This window comes from Xenopus laevis, chromosome 8L, assembly GCF_017654675.1.
Source record: "Xenopus laevis strain J_2021 chromosome 8L, Xenopus_laevis_v10.1, whole genome shotgun sequence".
Lineage (NCBI taxonomy): Eukaryota > Metazoa > Chordata > Amphibia > Anura > Pipidae > Xenopus > Xenopus laevis.
The window spans coordinates 98,017,142-98,036,172 of NC_054385.1; the positions used below are offsets into that span (position 1 = coordinate 98,017,142).

Consider the following 19,031-nt stretch of genomic DNA (forward strand, 5'->3'; position numbering starts at 1 on the left):
CTTGCTTTAAAGGGTTTTCATTTTATTTTGCAGAAAATCCTGCACATGATGTTTCGGCTACAACGGCACCTGATGGAGGCCGTTGTAGCCGAAATATGTTGTGCAGGATTTTCTGCAAAATAAAATGAAAACCTTTTAAAAGCAAGAAGGTGTGCTCTCCAGCTATTTTTCTTCTTTACTCAGGGTTTAGAGCAGCTGATTGTTCTGTTCTTACTGGGATGTACTTTTAAGGCTCATGGTGATACCTTTTTGATTTCAAGAAAGAGTCATCAGCATAAAATGGCACCATGTTACATTGGATTGATGGGACATCATAGGAGTCAGCTCTCTTACTAATGTTTTATGCCTAGCCTCAAGTAAACAATTAATATTATTCATCAATCCAGATACTGCTCTCCTAATTAGTTCTCATCATTCTACCCTTTGCACTGCTGCACAGACCACACTATTGTATACACATCAACAGAGAAGCCAGACTAATTGTAGGACCCGCACCCAACCTTTACCCAAATCTTCTTGCTCTGTACAGTACTTCTGTGTGCGCTTCTGGTTCTAAAACAAGGGAACTTCGGGAGCAGTGGAGGAGGTACTTCCCCAATCTGATCTGCACCCAATCCTAACCCGCAATAGTAACCAGAACCCACCCAACCTGTGCTCAACCCGCAGGTCGTCATAGTTTTCAGGTCAACCCATACATCACTAGTTGCCCATAATTATGCAGCCATTAATGTATCTACTAAATCGTTTCTAATAACGCATTTTGACCATTCCCATCCCAAAGAAAGCCTCACTTTACCCTACTTCTCCTTTAAATCTTCTTTAAAATGCCTGCTCTTTCACAGTTTAGTCTCTAAACTCATAAAATAATTATAATTTCTCTAACTATCATGTACATAGAATTTTTTTTTTGGGGGGGGGGCTCCAAAAACCTGCTTGGGTGTATATTGCCCTTTAATTATTTTAAATGTAAATGCTATTTTTAAACTCTGGCAAAGAGTTTACTTTTTTCAAGTGCCTGTTGTTTTAGAGCCAATTTCAGACCCTAGCAATCTCGAAAATAAAGGACCAGTTGCAATTATTTTATGAACAACAATAAAGAGTCTCTTACCTGCGGGAGTAGCACTGGCGCTCTCTGAAACTTACTCCTCCCCCACAAGTACGGCTGCACTCCTTCCATTCTCCCCAGTTGTCCCAAAAGTCACTTTGTCGTTTGGATTTTCTTAACTGTAAAAAAAAGCGCTTAGGGTTCTTGCTAATTGTTCACTGCAACAATTAAAAAACTACATGTATGGAACCTATTATCCAGAATGCTCAGAAACCTGGGATTTTACAGACAAACGATCTTTCCGTAATCTTCAAACCTTAAGTCTATTACAAAATCATGTAAACATTAATTAAACGAAATATGACTCTTCTGCCTTCAGCAAGGATAAATGAGATCTTAGTTTGGATCAAGTACAAGGTACTGTTTTATTATTAAAGAGAAAAAGGAAATTATTTTAAAAATGTGGATTATTTGGATAAAATGGGGTCTAAGAGAAAAAAGTCAAAATTTACCCGAACGCAGCATTACTAAATCCACAGTGTTAATGAGAATGCTATCAGCAGTAAATGTAGAAAGAAGGAGTAGTGCCAAGTTTGTGTGGAAAGATAATCAATTCAGTTTGAGGAGAAAATTGCTAGGAAGCAATTAGCCATCTGTTTCTGAAAAGGGTTAGTTAAGGGGTGTATAAATAAATCTGCATATCAGGACTCCTTGAGAAATTGCAGCTCCTAGTTGAGGAAACTTCGGGCGACTTCGGAATACGAAGCACTGCGGGTGGCATCCCGCAGGCGACTTTTCATTATAGCAGGCGCAAGAGGGAAAGCGTTCGGGGAGATTAGTCGCCACAAAGACGAGTCGATTAGTTGCCAGGCGAATAAATCTCCCCGAATCACCAGGTGTGCCCTTACCCTTAGGGATTCATTTTTCAAATTCAGCTTGATCTGTCTGTCTTACACTAAGGGGCAGATTTATCAAAGGTCGAGGTGAATTTTCGATTGAAAAAATTTTGAGCTATTTTTTGTGTACTTCGACCAGGGAATCGTCCAAATTCGATTCAAATTTGAAAACAATTCAAAAATTCGAATATCGAAATTTATCATGTACTATCTCTTTAAAAATTTTACTTCAACCATTCGCCTTCTAAAACCTGCCGAATTGCTGTTGTAGCCTATGGGGGACCTCCTAGAACCCATTTGGAGTCAACTGGTGGACTTTGAAAAATCAAGTTTTTTTGGGGGGGGGAAAACTTTGAATCGAATTCTATCGAATGTGATATTCCTTCAATTCGAATTCAGCCGAATATGAACTTACTCGATCAAAAACGGACCTATTCGACCAAAAAAAACTTCAACTTAATTTCGGTTGGTCTTTTTGAATTCAAAGTTTTTTCAATTCGAAATTCGACCCTTGATAAATATGCCCCTAAATGCCGAGGATAGTCCCAAACTGTTGGCTAAGCTATTGACCTAGGAATTCCTAGGTCAATCTCAGCATAGGTATTAAGCACAACAAAGCAGGGATTTAAAGACTCACATGCATCTCATAATCCAAATAAATTTTATTCTAGATCAATGCCATGTATCACCAAACAGCATTGGGACATAAAATACATTTACTACCTGCGGAATGTTATTAGTTATCAGGGAAGATTTAAAGCATATAACTCTTGTCCTAGAGATAACCCTATATGTTTTTGCCTATCTTAATGTAAAATCTAGGGCTCTTTAATCTGACAATTACTTGAGCATATTGCATTTTTACAAATGACAGTTATATTCCTTTAGGCCTCAAATCAATCACAGGAAAAAGGGGGCGTAAAAAGTTCAGTCGGAGATTTCCATTGCTACAGAACCTCAAAATGTGCCCTGCGTACTGCATATAACAAAAGGCATCTTTTAGAGGTTTGCTTCCCCCCAATAAAATGACATTTGCCAAAATTAGGTCTCTGTTCTACAGATATGGGACCTGTTATATAGAATTTTCGGGACCTGGGGTTTTCCTTAATTTGGATATTCATAACTTGTCTACTTAAAATCATTTTAATATTAAGTAAACCTGATAGGATTATTTTGCCTCCAATTAGGGTTAAATATATCTTAGTTGGGATAAAACAAGGTACTGTTTAATCATTACAGAGAAAAAGGAAATCATTTGAGTTATTTGATTATAATGCAGTCTATGGGAGATGGCCTTCCCATAATTCAGAGCTAATGGATCCAATACCTGTACTTGCAGCCATGCTCCCATTCTACTCCTTTTTGAGTCAATATCATGGGAACGTCCTGTGAAACTGAGGGCAGTTGGGAGGCATGTATTAGGACATGTATTCGGGTAAAGCTTCCCTATCTGAACTGTCTAACTGGCTTGCTCCAGATTCCTCCCTCATGTTGAAAACATGCAGCGATGTTAACTGCCCCCTGTTAAAATTGAACCTAATTAATGAGAATGAGATAAAGAGCTTAGATTGAATCACTTGGGGAGTGACTTGTATGAATGAAAACAATCTATTGTGCCAGATTGATATTTTTAGTTAAATGTATTTCTTCCAACTTTCTTCTTCTTAACTCTCATTTTGTTGTATCCTTCCCAACATCTGCTCTTTAACAAATCCACATTTATTGGACTGTTTTACTCAAAATCATTTTATGTACTTGCACAAACAGAACACTCTACTTTTCCCAGAATGACACTGTCATTGAGGCTGTGCTTTCACATGGGGGCCTCTCTTTCCCTTACACTCATTGGACCACTGGATGCAACGAGGAGTGAAATTTCTTCTCTCTTCCAACTATTGGCTCAAACATACTCCTATTCTTCTAGTCTTCTAATTCAAATCTTTTGAAGTCTATACTCATCAGACTTTCCACTCTCCCATGCCATCATTTACAAACCACCATTAGATGTGTTCTCTGCTTCCCTCCTGACTGATTTTGAAACCTGGCTTTCTTTCTTCCTCTGTACTTACAACACTGCTATCATCCCTGATGATCTGAACTGCCACATTGATGATCCTTCACAACCTTGCCACTCATTTTCTCTGTCTAACTTCCTCCTTTGAACACCATCAGTGGACAGATACATCAAGCCAAAAGAATTGTCACTTTTTTTATTAAAAACTTAATTTTAAGTACCCCCTAATCTCAAAGAAAACAGACCCCTCCACTACTGAAATTCTTATCATGGCTTCCTGTAAAGCAAATAACTTATAAACCCCTTCTTGTAACTTTCAAAGCTCTCATACCTTTGCACCTCACTACATCTCTTCTCTATAGTTTCCATGCATCCCTGGCCGACTGCTCCCCTCTGCTCAGTGACAACGCCTGCTCTCACCACCCACTAAACCTGCTGTTTTCCCCACATGAAACTTTCCTCTCTTGCTGCTCCTTACATTAAGAATGCCAACCCTGAATTCCTCTGGAGATAATCTATAGAATTAATTAAATATCATGCAGGATCTTCCCTCAAACGCTTCAAAAATAAATTTAAACTCTTCCTCTTGGAGCACATCTGACTCAGGAGCACACTTATGAGGCAGTGACAGCCACTGTAAACTGCAGCATTTATTGGGATCTGTAAGTTATACACACACAGTAAGCTTTATGGGGCAGGGACCTCCTTGCTCTTGTCTCTCTTGCACTTATGCTTGAATGCTAGTGTATTTATTTATATTCAGGGTCGGACTGGACATTGGGCTCTTGTCTCTCTTGCACTTATGCTTGAATGCTAGTGTATTTATTTATATTCAGGGTCGGACTGGACATTGGGGACCCACTGGGTTACAAACCTAGGGGTTCCCTTAGCATGCGCAAACACCGGAGCGAATTGCATGTGCCAAAAGCCAGGAAGTGAGGCTAGATAAAGCCAGGAAGTGAGGCTAGATAAAAACAGGAAGTGAGGCTAGATAAAGCCAGGAAGTGAGGCAAGATAAAGCCAGGAAGTGAGGCTTGATAAAAACAGTGGTGCTGCTAAAATTAGATGTGAGTTCTCTATATATGTCATTTTTACACATATACATTTGTATTTATTGCATTTCCTATACCATCCCCTGTAAATCCAAATCACTGATTTAAGCATGTCAGGCTCACTTTAAACCTTCTACAAAGGTATGCACAGCCCTAAGGCTAACATCTGCTGTGGGTTTACAGATGTCAAACAACAGAATATTAAAGTAGACTATAACACAGTTGCAGGCATTATCTTATTAGAAACTTTTGAAAGCAAAACATCTCTCCATACAGACATGAACTTCTGCACATATGTGTGCATCAGTTATATCTGAGAGAAGCAGAAGGCAGGAGGTTTACTAGTATCTAGTCCTGATGTGAGTTTAAATGATGTTCCTCTTTCATTAGACACATGCCCCAGATTAAAATAAACATGAAAACATAATTGTAAAGTCACAAATTTGCTAAATAATTTAATTGTTGGTATGTTTGGTCCCCTCTGGGAGGCATGGGGTTCTAGAGCAGAAGTGTTTCACTGTGTGTAAAGGAGGATATAGATTATTTAAACAATGTAACTAAGCAATGCATTGACACATATGTAAGCATTAGGCCACCTGTATCAAGAAATGTCCTCTGTCCTGCTTTCTCTGGTTTTACCAATTCCACTGTATTAAACGAATCATAGGACCTAGGTAACAAACCCTAAAGCATTCAATATATAGTAGATATTCAGCTTTAATAAGGAGAAAAGAATAATTACCAGGAATGCAGGCTTCAGCACAACAATAATTATACACAATAGCAATGGAATCTTCATTTTCCTATAAAAAATAAATAAAACAACCATTAGAGTGGAATGTAATGGCTAAAGATCATTTACACGGCTTTAAAACATACAGACAGCCCTAAGAGCCCTGTGAGGTGCCTGGGCAACAACAAGAATTTCTTACAGCAATAGGTGAACTGCAACTCTCTAAGCTAAACACGCCAATGCATGAACTGCAACTATTTTATGAAAATCCTCACAGCAACGTGAATTTGTTTTTTGCTGAATGAAGCAAGGTTTTAGCTACTTGAAAGGTACAAGTGACATTATTGGGGGTGATTAACCGTGTAAAACCATGGCTCTCTTTTAGGGACCGAGCCATACTACAATAACAGGGTATTAAAGGTTAAACGGTAAGGCGGACCAGCATTCGTAATGCTTTAAAATTTTGTCGCTTTTGAACTGTATAATAAAATGTGTGATGCAATAGAAGTTTTGCTTCGTGAGATATAATAAATAGCATTTTATTCAGCAAGTCCAGAGGGCTTATTGGAGGTCTCTAAGGACTTATCTTGTCACTTAAAAATATTCTCATGTACTGTACCATGCAATAGGAGAAGAGTAGTCAGCACATCGATTCTTAGTTTTCTTTGGCGATGGTGCACATTCTACAATGGCCACTTACCATTGGCAAACTGTGTAGTAGAAGATTTAACAGCACCACCAACTCTTCAAATGGTTAAAAAGCCTTTATGTATGCTTTTGTGGGCATCTTCTACTGTACCATGCAATAAACATACATGACTGATTTTTATATAACAACCACTATGGGTTATGAACTCTCTTGCGTCACCTTTTCCATTCTTGCTCTTTACTTTCAACTCTTTCTTTTTCTCTTGTCCCTCCACAACATATCATTTTTAGCATCCTTAATAGTGCCTTTTCAATATTTTGTCTTGACTATATGGTTCTCCAATCTTCACCTCAAACTCTTCCTTTTTTTATCCCTTTCTTTTTAAAAGAATGAGGAAAGGGAAATTCACAGGGGGTGGGGTGTCAATATGTCACCCTAGTGGCTTACATTGGTTTTCTTTTCCAAGGCTGGCAATCGTTTTTGGAAAAAATACACCGACATAGGGATCTTTCTATAATCTTCTTAGTCTTTTCCAGGGATCCCTTATGTAGACTTCAAATTGTGCATGCACTGGATACATATTGGCAATTACACATTCACTAAGGAATTATTGGACCAATTTCATTGTGGGTTGTACTTGATGAATAAGACCAATGTCCTTAAAGAACCATTATCCTAACCAACTGTGAAATGCTTTTCCCTTCTAAATACAGAGGTACTTCTTTTCAAAAAATAATAAGTTTGAAAATTATTCCTGGAAATAAATCTGCTTTGGCTTGTACCCAAGTACCTACCTGCTTCTCCACAAGTCTTGTCTATGGATCTGTGTGTGCACCAACTAGCAGATTGGCAGGCCCTTTCATGCCACAGTTTGAGTACAGTATCACCAGCCCACCACCAGAAGCATCACTGTCGTTTGGAAGTGATCAGCTGAATGCTCATGATCTAAAGCCAATTCATATAACTGTCCAAGATCCCAAAATGCAGACAATGTTTTTCATGAATAATCTTCTGCCTAGAGGTAGAATAAAAACATGTATTTAATTTACTGCATAATCTTTCAGACCAGTAAGAAATGTAGATTATCAGAAGATTATTAGAACATTTGGTGCCTTGTTGCATGCCATTCATATTAATTTTCTCTTCCAAGCTAGCACTTACTGATCCGTTTTTATTCGTTAGTAATAACATAGAGAAAAATGTATAGCATGTCTGTGTGATGACTCATTACTGTCTTCCCCATTATACTTAAGAAGGGCAAACCTAGTGACATTGACCAATTCTGGACCATGACATCCCAAAACATAACTGCACGTTGAGCTAATATGTTAGCAGGGTCCTACTCTCACTTATATGTAAAGGGGTCATCCAGACAATTTAGTTTTTTGCATAATTAAAGAAAATGGCTATGAAGGTTTTCATTCATCCAGGTCATGGTTTATAGTAGAAGTAATCTAGAGCAAGTGGACTTGCGGATTAATCATTGAAGATGTTTCATTACTCATGCGAGCAACTTCTTCAGTTCAACTGACTCGTACAGAAATCCTCAGCATATAAACTCTTCTAATAATCCAATCACAATAGTGCAGTGTAACTATCCAACAAGGTGACAAGTGAAACTCTTAGCATTTTAACCAGCTTCATATAAATTAATTACACATTTTTATATATATGTTATTTTACTGTTGAATGCATGCCTTGTTAATAACTATAGATTATAGAATGCAAGTACACTGTGGGATCTATTTTCTGGTTTCGAGATCATTAACATTCTCCTGGGCAGATTGTCAGTTTGAAAAACCAAGTACAAAATGTCCAAAAGAATGGATTTAAAAACAGGGATTATCCATGGAAATTTGGAACAGTTGGCAGCCTACTCATGCCAGATCAACAGCACAGATTTATCAAAACATCAACAAACCTTAAATGGGAAACTAATGTACATTAATATGGCTGAAGAAATACATTCTCGGTAATAGCACTGATAAGGGTAGCAGGGTTCTGGGCAAAAATGTAATAAACCAGGAAAACACCAGACATATGGCAAATTCTACATGATTGTCTCTGTATCTCCAATGACTAAATCAGTTAACACAGACCTGTCATTTGCAAAACTCATGTTTTGACTTGCCAAATTCAAGAGTAGAAACTTAACTGGAATACTTACAATTTAAGGAAAATTAAAGGAAGCGATTAGAATATACACCTCATTGAAGTTAGATTAAGATCACTGTAAATTAAGGGAAAATCATGAAATCACTGGTTGTACAATAATAATAAGCTAAATGCTGACAAGACTAAACATGGGTATATATGGTATGCTGTCAATCAAATGTTTTAAACAATAGAAGAAATAATTAAATTGTTGCATTTCATATTTTAAACAATACACTGGATTTATGGTACTATTAAGCATGTTTTATATCTCTTTTACTGGGCCACAGAACAATAAAAAATGTAACTACAAGTTAAACATTGAAAATTGGACCTGTTACAACACCCTAGAGGGAATATATTTTTCTTACAAAAATATATAGGTTTTAGAACACAAAGATCGGTTGGAGGCTGCTAAGCTGGAAGTAGAAGATTTGACAAAGGATCGTATCAAAAATTTGCCTGTGTATTTAATTATTTTTTCTGCCAAAATTCTTTACTTGCCTCATCAAATAATTGCTATGTTATTACTACATCTGGTCCTGTGCTCTTAATTGCTCCATTATTGTTTTTTTTCCATCAGATAACCAGGACTATGTGTAAATGTGTATCTATGGACAAGTCCTTAAAGTCCTATTAAATCAGTTGGTAACCCTCACCAGGAACCTCTAGCTCTATACCAGTATTTTTAATCTAAAGTACAGAAATCAATCATCTAGTTTGTTGGATCAGCAGTGATTAGAACCGTAGAGTGAATCTTGGAAATGTATCTACATATACCAACTCTCCATTATTTTTGATATCTCAAGATAATGTTATTAATGTTTAACTATGTTATGTGGACCCCAGGAAAGGACAAATCCTTCAGCCGTTTAGTATTTCCACCATATATGACACTTCATATATGAGTGGACCTTCAATGTCAATTTCTTTGATGGGCCCTAGGAGGCCCAGTCCAACACTATCCCTATCCAAAGAAGCATAATGTCCCAGGCACCACCTTCCCTTCTGCTCCCAATAAGTATATAAAAGCAAGTGGCAAATAAGGGATGTGCTTCTTACTGTAGCCCGAGACAGTGTGATATATCCCTTCATCGTCATTATTATATAAATTCCTGCATTCTGATTTCTTTTTAACTGGTACCTCCTTTCTTACATGCATGATCTTGGTAAAGTACCCCTTGACAAATGTATTTATCGCACAGGCCAATCCTACCCCTCTCTAGCTTCATATGGGAGAGATCTACAAGACTAATATCCATTTTCACACGTCTTTTATACTTTACTTTTGCTTAAAAAGATTTGGAGTGCTACCTCATTTCCCTTTGTGTTTTAATATTGTATAAACTTTATGCAGCATCTTAGGCACAACGAGGCATATTAAAGTATGGTGCTAGGATAAATGAGCACAGGTAGGAGTATGGGTTTTTGTGTATTACATTTTAATGACAGTTGGGGGCAGATTTGTCAAGGGTCGAATATCGAGGGTTAAAAAACCCTCGAATTCGACCCTCAAAGTAAAAATCCTTCGAATTCGATTTAGGATTTAGCGCAAAAGCTTTGATCGAATAAAAATCGATTTGAACGATTTTAATGGATCGAAGGATTTTTATTCGATCAAAAAAAACTTAGAAAAGTGCTGGGGAAGGTCCCCATAGGCTAACATTGCACCTCTGTAGGTTTAAAGTGGCGAAGTATGAAGTCGAAGTATTTTTTAAAGAGACAGTACTTCGATTATCGAATGGTCGAATAGTCGAACGATTTTTACTTCGCTAGTTGAAGTACCCAAAAAAATACTTCGAAATTCAAATATTTTTCCGTTCAAATTATTCACTGGAGCTTTGTAAATCTGCCTCTAGGTGTTAGGAGACCAGAAACCTGATAGATGGGATGAGGAAGTCATATACAATCCCTTCTTACTGGATAGTACAGATCCATTGATGGGGGATTACCTTTTTGCAAGCTGAAGTAAAGCACTCAACACCTGTATCTGCGTAAAATGAAAATTTAGGCACCGGTGGTTCTTAACCAGTTATTTTATTGAAAATCAATAAACAAAGTGAGGTACTTCTGCAAGCACACAAATGAGGATGTATGCAAGTCTTTAGTGGCACTGCAAAGAATAAGCAGTTTACAGATGCTCATGCACCATTAAACATAGGAGGTAGAAGATCCTCAAGTAATTGGAACACCTCAGGGAAGTGGATTCCTTCCACCCTTTATATAAACTAGGGATATGAACGGGTCACAGTGCCCCTGGGCCAACTGGTAAAGCTCCGTCCTTTAGGGCTTAGTTTACAAAACAGGGAATTCCTGATCTGAAGGGGAAGTTAACCCTTTGGGTCCCCTACATAAATTAAAATTACTAACCTGAAGATTATTATTAGGCAGATTAGGCAGTTGGGAGGTATTTTATAGACAATCCTGAGATCTTTTAAATGCACAATCCTGCGACAGACAGATAGTATCATCCACCCATAAAAATTCTTAGCCATGTTTGAGACGGAGCAGAGACAGCCTAGAGGAGTCTAACATTACTTCAATACTTCAGATTCAGATGCTCTCATTTAAGCACTGGGCAATTAACAGCACAAGTGCCACCAGCCAATGCCATGTGCTCCACTGGACAAATTGTACATCAATCTTTCAGAAGGTCCAAGAGCCAAATGATCCATTGATATCATTGTTCAGCTACATACAAATCATTACTTTAGCATTTTGGAATTTGGAGGTGTATTTAAAAGCAAGCCCTCATTTCTTACACTGGCTAATGATTTAAATAAAGACATGATTATAGAAGTAACTGAGGTCTGCCCCTAAAGCGGTCACCCCAGTCCTGAGCTCTTGGGTGCCTATATATTAATATGGCACTGACAAGGACGGGGGGGGGGGCTGCTGTATGGCAGTTACACCGCTGCATATTTCCATAGATGATTCATTTTATTGTTTTTATTTATGAAATTGCTTCTAAATGTTGCCTTATTTGGCTTCGGCAGCCAGTGTTTCTCAGGACTAAAAGGCCACTGCAGTTCTCTCTATATTAGTACTTTTACAAGCATGTTATCAGGGGGAATTTTTTGATATCTCCAAGGCATGTTCCCACAGAAACTAAATCAGCTACAGATGATTTTGACAGTAACATTGAAGAGTTGTTTTGTGTAGAAGATTGGCCAATGTGTTGGTTTTTTTTTTAGCAAAGTTCTATGAATGTGAAAAGAAACATTACAAATGACTACACCAGCTGGCATGTAAATTAATTCTAGCCTGTGAAAGCCCTTGAGGCCTGAAATAAGAAAAACCCTGATCTACAAAAATTGGGAAATCGTGTATATTAATATGCGGGAATTGTGAACAAAAGTGGTGACTAAAATGTTAGATAACTAAACATTGGCCAATCAGAATCAAGATGTCCCACAGCATTTTCAGGTACAAGGGTACATGGCAAGAATCATGGTGGGTACCACTTGGGAAATGTTTAACGGCAGCTTATAACTGGTAAATGAATCTGGAGCAGGCACTCAGATAAAGGCAATCTTCTAGGCTTATGATTAAGTGTTTGTAACACGAAACGTGTAAGACAGAGGACACAATAAATCTTTTTTACTTGATTTCAACTGTTTGATGGAAGATTGCCTTTATTGGAGTGCCTGCTCCAGATTAATTTTTTGCTGAGAGCTCAGGGCCGTGCACCTGGGCCACTTCCCTAATGTGGTGAGTAAATACTCTACTTTATGGAGACCCCCCTCTTCATCTTATCAGCTTATAACTGGTCCCAGAGGAGTGCAGTCTAAGGCAAGTGAGCACTAACAGTGGACAAGGAGTCAAAATATTGGGTAGAATCAGGAGGTTGTCATGTGACAGGCAAGTGGGAGTGAGATCAAGCAGACAAAAACAGGAATATATGGGCAGGTGAGGAAAAAGAGTGGTGGCCAAGCCCCCCCATTGATTTTTATGGTACCTTTGTTAATGATGTAACAAAGAAAACTCCCAGCATAAATACAGACCAAACTGGAATATATACATACAGCAATCCTGTCCACTCACAGATGATCTGTCCTGTTTAAAAATTCATGTTGAAGAAGAAAAGCCTCAACGGTCACCCACTAACTAACAGGATTGAGGCAGGTTGCCATGCACATTTATGACAAGTCTGCTGCTTCCATCCATTTATCCTACTGGTCAATTCCATGAAGGATTGGCCCAAGTATGGCCACCTAAAAATAAAATTTGCAAGGGCAATATTAATTGCTATTCATACATGTTTCACACACACCATGGTTATTCTGGGAAGACAAAGTGGGACTATTATATAATTTGCTATTAGGGTTGCCACCTTTTCTGGGAAAAAATACCAGCCTTCCTATATATTTATCTTTTTTCCCTATTAATAACATTGGGATCAACCATCATTTTTACCGGCCAGGCCGGTAATATACTGGCCAGGTGGCAACCCTATTTGCTACTTGTTTTTCTTCCATGTATTGCTCAAAGTTTGCATGCAAGTTTGGCCTGGCACCCAACATGCACTATCATGCACTAAATGTGGCCCTTAAAAAATGATTTGAATGCCCCCTGGCTGCTAAAATTCCAAAAGAGTTCTTTGTATAAAATCCTTATTTAATACAATCGGGTCAGGTACATGTACTATAAGCAATATTTGAGCCATTGCATGAGAAAAGCAGGAACGCAATGCCCAAGAGAGTAGAGGTATTTCATGTTTTCACTAGTAGAGCAAGGAAATCCTATTTTGCAAAGATATGACCAGACAGCCAAAATAACCATTTGAAAGGGAAACACACAAATATTTCAAACTGTTATTATGCTATTTAATTCCAAGAAATCAGATCATTTGAAAACAGGGACAGTTTTAGAAAATCCAGCTTAAAGGGATTCGGTCTTGATTTTTATGGTGTAGTCTTTTATTTCTAAATTACACTCTTCTGAACAAGTATTTTTGTAATAATTGGTAACATTGGTGTGTAGGTGGTCATCTATCAGGGAGCTGTTATCTTGTCTCAGGGATCTGTAATCTTACTGCATTCCCATTGTTCTGTTGTTAAGGTCCTTGTTAAGGACTGCAAGTCGCCCAGTTAGGGTAAGGGCACACATGGCAATTCGGGCAACTTTGGAATACGAATCACCGCATGTGCCATGCCGCAGGCGACTTTTCATTATAGCCGGCACAAGACAGAGGGAAGGCATTCAGGGAGATTAGTCACCCCAAAGAAGAGGCGATTAGTCGCCAGGCGACTAAATCTCCCCGAATCGCCAGGTGTTCCCTTACCCGTAACATAATTCTATCTGCAGTCTCTAGGTGGTGATGTGGCCTGATGCATTTGAGGCTGATTTGTTAAAGTACATTAACTTGTGCTTTGCCACAAATCAGGATGTCATCACTTCCAGTGCTTGGTATCAAAATAACATATGCACCCAATATGCACCCAATTCTCCAGTCACCAATATAAATGTGTCTAATGAGGCAGGCCACTGAGAGAACTCTGAAGATACAACCTTGAAGGTGGTGATATCTTTAGGGTTACCCTGCACCAATAGATGCACTTGTGCTCAATTCAAAACAGAAGGTGGGATAGAAGCGCCAGCACCAAACGCAACTGCGGCAAAGGTTGCTAAACCATAACTGGAGTTGTGTTTAATAAATGCGTCATTGTGGTCAATTGTTAAGAAGGCTCCAACATGGTTCCAAAATGTGGATTCTGGCATACTTCTGCTACCTACTCCTCTATAGTTTAATGCTACACTCATGCAGTATTTGCTCCTCCGTTGCCATACACATCTACCATTGATGTGAATAGCAGCTACCATCAACAGGGATGACAGGCAGACTGTGACAATTGGCATGCAAGTCAATTACTGACAGCATGAGCAGTGCCATGCAATTCTAGCAGAGGAGCAAATGGTTTGTGTGCCATCAGCATTGTTTTGTCATTATAATTGCTCTGTCTATTTTAGTAACAATTTTGTTAAAGGCAAAGTCTCAATTACCTTCAGGCTAATAAATGAAAGAGAAAAGAAATGAAAGGAGAATATTTCTCCTTATCTAAACTGTGTTTTTGTGTCTCAAAATTGCTACAAAGTATCTTATTTGCACACGTTGGCTGTTCAGGGCTCTCTGCTACAAGCCAATTAAGTGAGAAACTTTGTTTCTTTTTCTGGCTGTTCAGTGCAGAGAAAAGAGGGACTTTCCAGTACAAATGAGGGACTGTGGGTTGAGCTGTCAAAAGAGGGACTGTCCCTCCAAAAAAGGTATGGTTATTGGGGACAGGTCATTGTAATGTGCTCAGTACAGTCACAGTTCTGTTTGTTATTATTTATAGAAATACATGTATTAAGAAGTACATTCTTGAAGGTAATCACAAAGAAGCTATAGCTTTTTAAAAAATAGTTTTTTCCCCAACATGATACTATTTTACACAAGATTTTAACTTTCTGGAAGAGGCCACTTGTTTAAACATTAAGAGATACAATAAATCATAAAAAATTTTGCAGACTTCCACAAGCATTTTCAATATTCATACAAGCAAATCATATTAAAGCCTCCTTTAATTAAACCTGCATTAACTTTAGAAACCACCAGTAGTAAAAACAAGCGATTTGAAGCACTGAATAAATATCCATGAACAGCTCTTGTTTGGGTAATACTATTTTATCTCTTATAGCAAACCCAAGAAAAACATATGGATGGCATTCCAGACCCTTAAGGGTTGGGGGCAGACGGGCAGATTCTGGGAGATTTAGTGGCCTGGCTAAGTTTCTGGCGACTTCGGAAATCGAAGAGCCACGAGTGCATTAGCGCAGGCGATTCTTCATTCAAGCAGGCGGAGCAGATGGAAGACAGTTCAGGGAGATTGTCGCCCTGCAGAAGAGGCGATTAGTCGCCAGGCGACTAAATCTCCCCGAATCTGCCCGTCTGCCCCAACCCTTTAATGCAAGGATGTGCCATCAAATATACATGTCCAAAAGTATCCAGATACTTTGTTTAAATTGACATTTCTGAACTGTTTTTTTTTTTTTGGCATGTCAAAACTATTTGTAGGAAGCGTGGGGTATATGTGGAAACATAATAGAGTAGAACCCCCATTTTACTTTTTTCAGGGGGATCACACAAGAAAGGGTGTAAAATCCAGGAAAATTAAAAATCAGGGGAATTCTTTACAGTGAGGACAGTAAGGTTGTGGAATGCCCTGCTGGATGATGCTGTGATGGATGATTCTGTTGGCTTGGGTGATTTCTTGGACAGGCATAATATTCAAGGCTATTGTGATACTTAAATCTACAATTAATATAGATATTGCTATATATAGTTTCAGTGGGTGTGTATAGGTATGTGTGCTGGGATTCATTTGCAGGGGTTGAACTTGATGGACTTTGATCTCTTTTCAACCCAACTTAACTATATAACTATAAATACTTTATGTATTATATATTGGTGGTGGTGGGACCTCAAGAAAACGGAAAATGAGGGACTTAATATTAAAATCAGGATATGGTGTTTCATTGTATCTGCAAGTGCAATGGCAAGCATTGTAAACTAATTGCTCTTTGTAATATTTCAGTTCAGTTTCCTACACTAACATCGGTGTGGAGAATAATTTGATTATACAGCGTTTTCCATAACCTGTTTGTATTCCAGGACAGGTTTCATAACTCCAGCATTCTACACAGACTGTACTATGCTCTATTGAATAATACCATAGAGGTATGCAGTTATCAGTTTGGGTACTAACCATTGCTGTAACCTGCAAATGTAAATATCCAAATGTAATATTCTGTACCAGCCCAAAGCTAACACAGTCCGTAAGCAGTAAAGATCTGTGCCTCCAAAGATGCCCCAGTAGCTCCCCATCTTCTTTTCTGCTGATTCACTGCACATGCTCTGTGCTACTGTCAGTTACTGAGTTTAGGGACCCACTCACAATATACAGTACACATAGAATAGAAATGTCACAATATAAGGCTGATTAGTAATTAATACAGGTAATTGCTACATGGCAGCACAGAAACCAGTGCAATTAGCATCAGAATTTAATAAACAGGCCTGTAGCATCAGCTTATATTACAGGCCAACTTAATTTTCTGACAGCTTAGCTTCCTAACAGCTGCTCAGAGCCCACTGAGCATGTCAGTGTCGCAGACACTTTCCAAGATGGTGACCCCCTGTGACAAGTTTGAAGTCCTGGATAATTGCTGCTATTGAGAGCTGAAACTTTCGGCTGGTGCACTAAATTTATTAAATATGGCATTTTTAGCCATATTCATCTTTAGGGTTTAGTTCTCCTTTAAAGGAGCCAAAGAATGAGTCCTCCAGGAATGGACCCTGGATCAGTCCAGTGACTCAGCCACTGAGCCAGACAGACACAGCTGTTAATCCTGTCCTGGATAACAAACAAGGGCTAGTCTTTGTCTGCTGCATCGGGGTCCTTTGGATGTGGGTGTTGTGGTCACTTAGATCTAAGAGAATTTTTATAATGTGCAGATGTTAACGGGCAAACTGTGACATCACCTAAATGACTGCAAACGGGATGTATTATTAAGGTTACAAAAGTTGTGCTTTAGTCAGCTCACATGCACTGGTGGTAAAATGCTGTGAATCTCTACAGAATAGTCCATTCCACTGCACTAGGGTCAGTGGCTCAGACTTTTACAAAAGCATCACAGTGTTGAAGCAGACTTATTCCCTCGCCAGAGATACATACCATCTATAGAAGCAACTAGAGCTGAGTCAAATAGTATTCTTGCTCATTATGCCCGTCCCTAACCCTCTAACCCACTTGGTCCACACACCACCTGGTCCAACACCCCCATCAGCTCTCTTGGCAACCACCAGACCAAAAGCACTTCCCTCCCACACTGTCCACAAGCCACTGCCATTGCCCACTACCTTATGCCACTATCCTATCACCACTGATCTGTTTCCCACCAACTGTGCCCACCTACCATTTTGTGCCCAACCCTAGTTTTGGCCCTGGGCACAACACATTGTACTCAGAATGCATAACTATGTTTTACTGAATGCACAATAAAGCATCTTCTGTTCTTACATATACATAAAATGAAATTAGTGTTTGGACATTTAAGCTGCAGTATAAATAGACCGAAATGAAAAAAAAGGATATATAATATAATATACACAGATATTCTAACCAGAGTTGTCAACCCTACCTGACTATATAAATGTCCTGAAGCCAATATGTTTTTGTTTGAATATTTCTCTAATACGCCAGCTTTTTCGTAAGGGGTTTTCAAACTCCAGACAGTTACAGAATTGGAATTGGGGATCTTATAGACATGCTTACTATTCCTGCCATTTTTGCTAATGACAAATTAAAGTTTTACTTTTTTTTTTTTTTACAGACAAGTAAATCTGATAATGGTGGTCATGCATTTGTCTTCCATTGCTTTTCAGCGAGTATTTGCTCTGTTTGCACCTGACTCAAACTCCTCTAATGTTTGAAGCTGCCAAATGCAACTGCTTGTACAAATATCGCTTGCATGGGAATGATATACTAAATAGAACATGCACATTCCCCTATAAATATATGAGCAGAGCTTGTTGATTATAAAGAACTGGCACTTCAAAATCAACTGCCTGTGTGAGTAGTTATAAGAGTTTACTGAATGATAGCGTCTTACCTTAGGCCTGCCTAGAGGTGAATACTAGGGTGCAGCTGCTCGTATCCCACTCTTCACTGTACAGTTATCCCAAATCTCCAGACTCCAGAATTCCTTCCAATGCCAGGCGGGCAGCAATGTTTGTTAAGGTTCCACCTCAGTGATCTGAGTTTCTCCTTTCTGTCTGTCAGACAGTTCCACAGCCCAGATTAAAAGCATCCAGCACAGACAGGACCTGCTGGAGAGTGAATTCCACTTAGCAGAAAAAAAAGGTGTTTATTCACTTTTTTTCCCTTTCTAGCAGCTGAATGGGTTTGTTTAGGGTGGGGCACAAGGCTAGATTTATTGTAGCCCTGGGTTAGCTTGAATCAGAGTGAAACATTAGACAGATGTGACTTGGGACAGCCTCCATACTGAGCAGATTGCATGAGGAAGTGTGTGTTTAGCAGAATCCCCTTCATCTAGGCACACAGGAAACCCCACAATGGAACACATATTCAGAACTGGCTATTGTGCTTTGCTTTTAGTCATTTTCCCACGTAGCTGCCAATAGATAGAAGCATCAACAACGGTCCACTATTTTCTCTGTGTTAAGCTATTAACTGTAATAATATATTGCATAACAGCGGATTTTGTATGAATCATGCCTTTGTCTGATCTTGGCAGGTTTCATGGCATCTTTTTGTTTTTATCCACAAGCTTCTAGAACTCCTGTGTGTGCTTTATTACTACAGTGGAAATAGAGAGGGGTCGTAGAGGATAAACCAAAGCTTAAAATAATTTTTCAAATTAAGGGGGTTATTTACTAAACTCTGGCCAGGCTTTTTGCGGCAAAACTCCAATTTTTCGCGGTCTTTT

The 19,031-nt window shown here is 38.7% G+C and overlaps 1 protein-coding gene across 4 annotated transcripts in view; it reads right to left on the reverse strand.

Annotated features, from left to right (window-relative positions):
* Positions 1-18,658, reverse strand: part of LOC108698981 (papilin) — a 51,728-nt gene extending 33,070 nt beyond the window's left edge. For 2 of the 4 annotated variants that reach the window (XM_041573292.1, XM_041573289.1), the window contains exons 1-5: positions 18,195-18,658; positions 8,557-8,619; positions 7,184-7,404; positions 5,750-5,810; positions 1,109-1,224 (exon numbers count right to left, since the gene is read on the reverse strand). In XM_041573292.1, the coding sequence (XP_041429226.1) occupies positions 1,109-1,224; positions 5,750-5,806 (173 nt within the window). In that variant the 5' untranslated portion in view covers positions 5,807-5,810; positions 7,184-7,404; positions 8,557-8,619; positions 18,195-18,658. The remainder of the gene's footprint in view (positions 1-1,108; positions 1,225-5,749; positions 5,811-7,183; positions 7,405-8,556; positions 8,620-18,194) is intronic. The other 2 variants (XM_041573291.1, XM_041573290.1) reach the window with 2 other exon arrangements.
* Between the last annotated feature and the right edge of the window lie 373 nt (positions 18,659-19,031).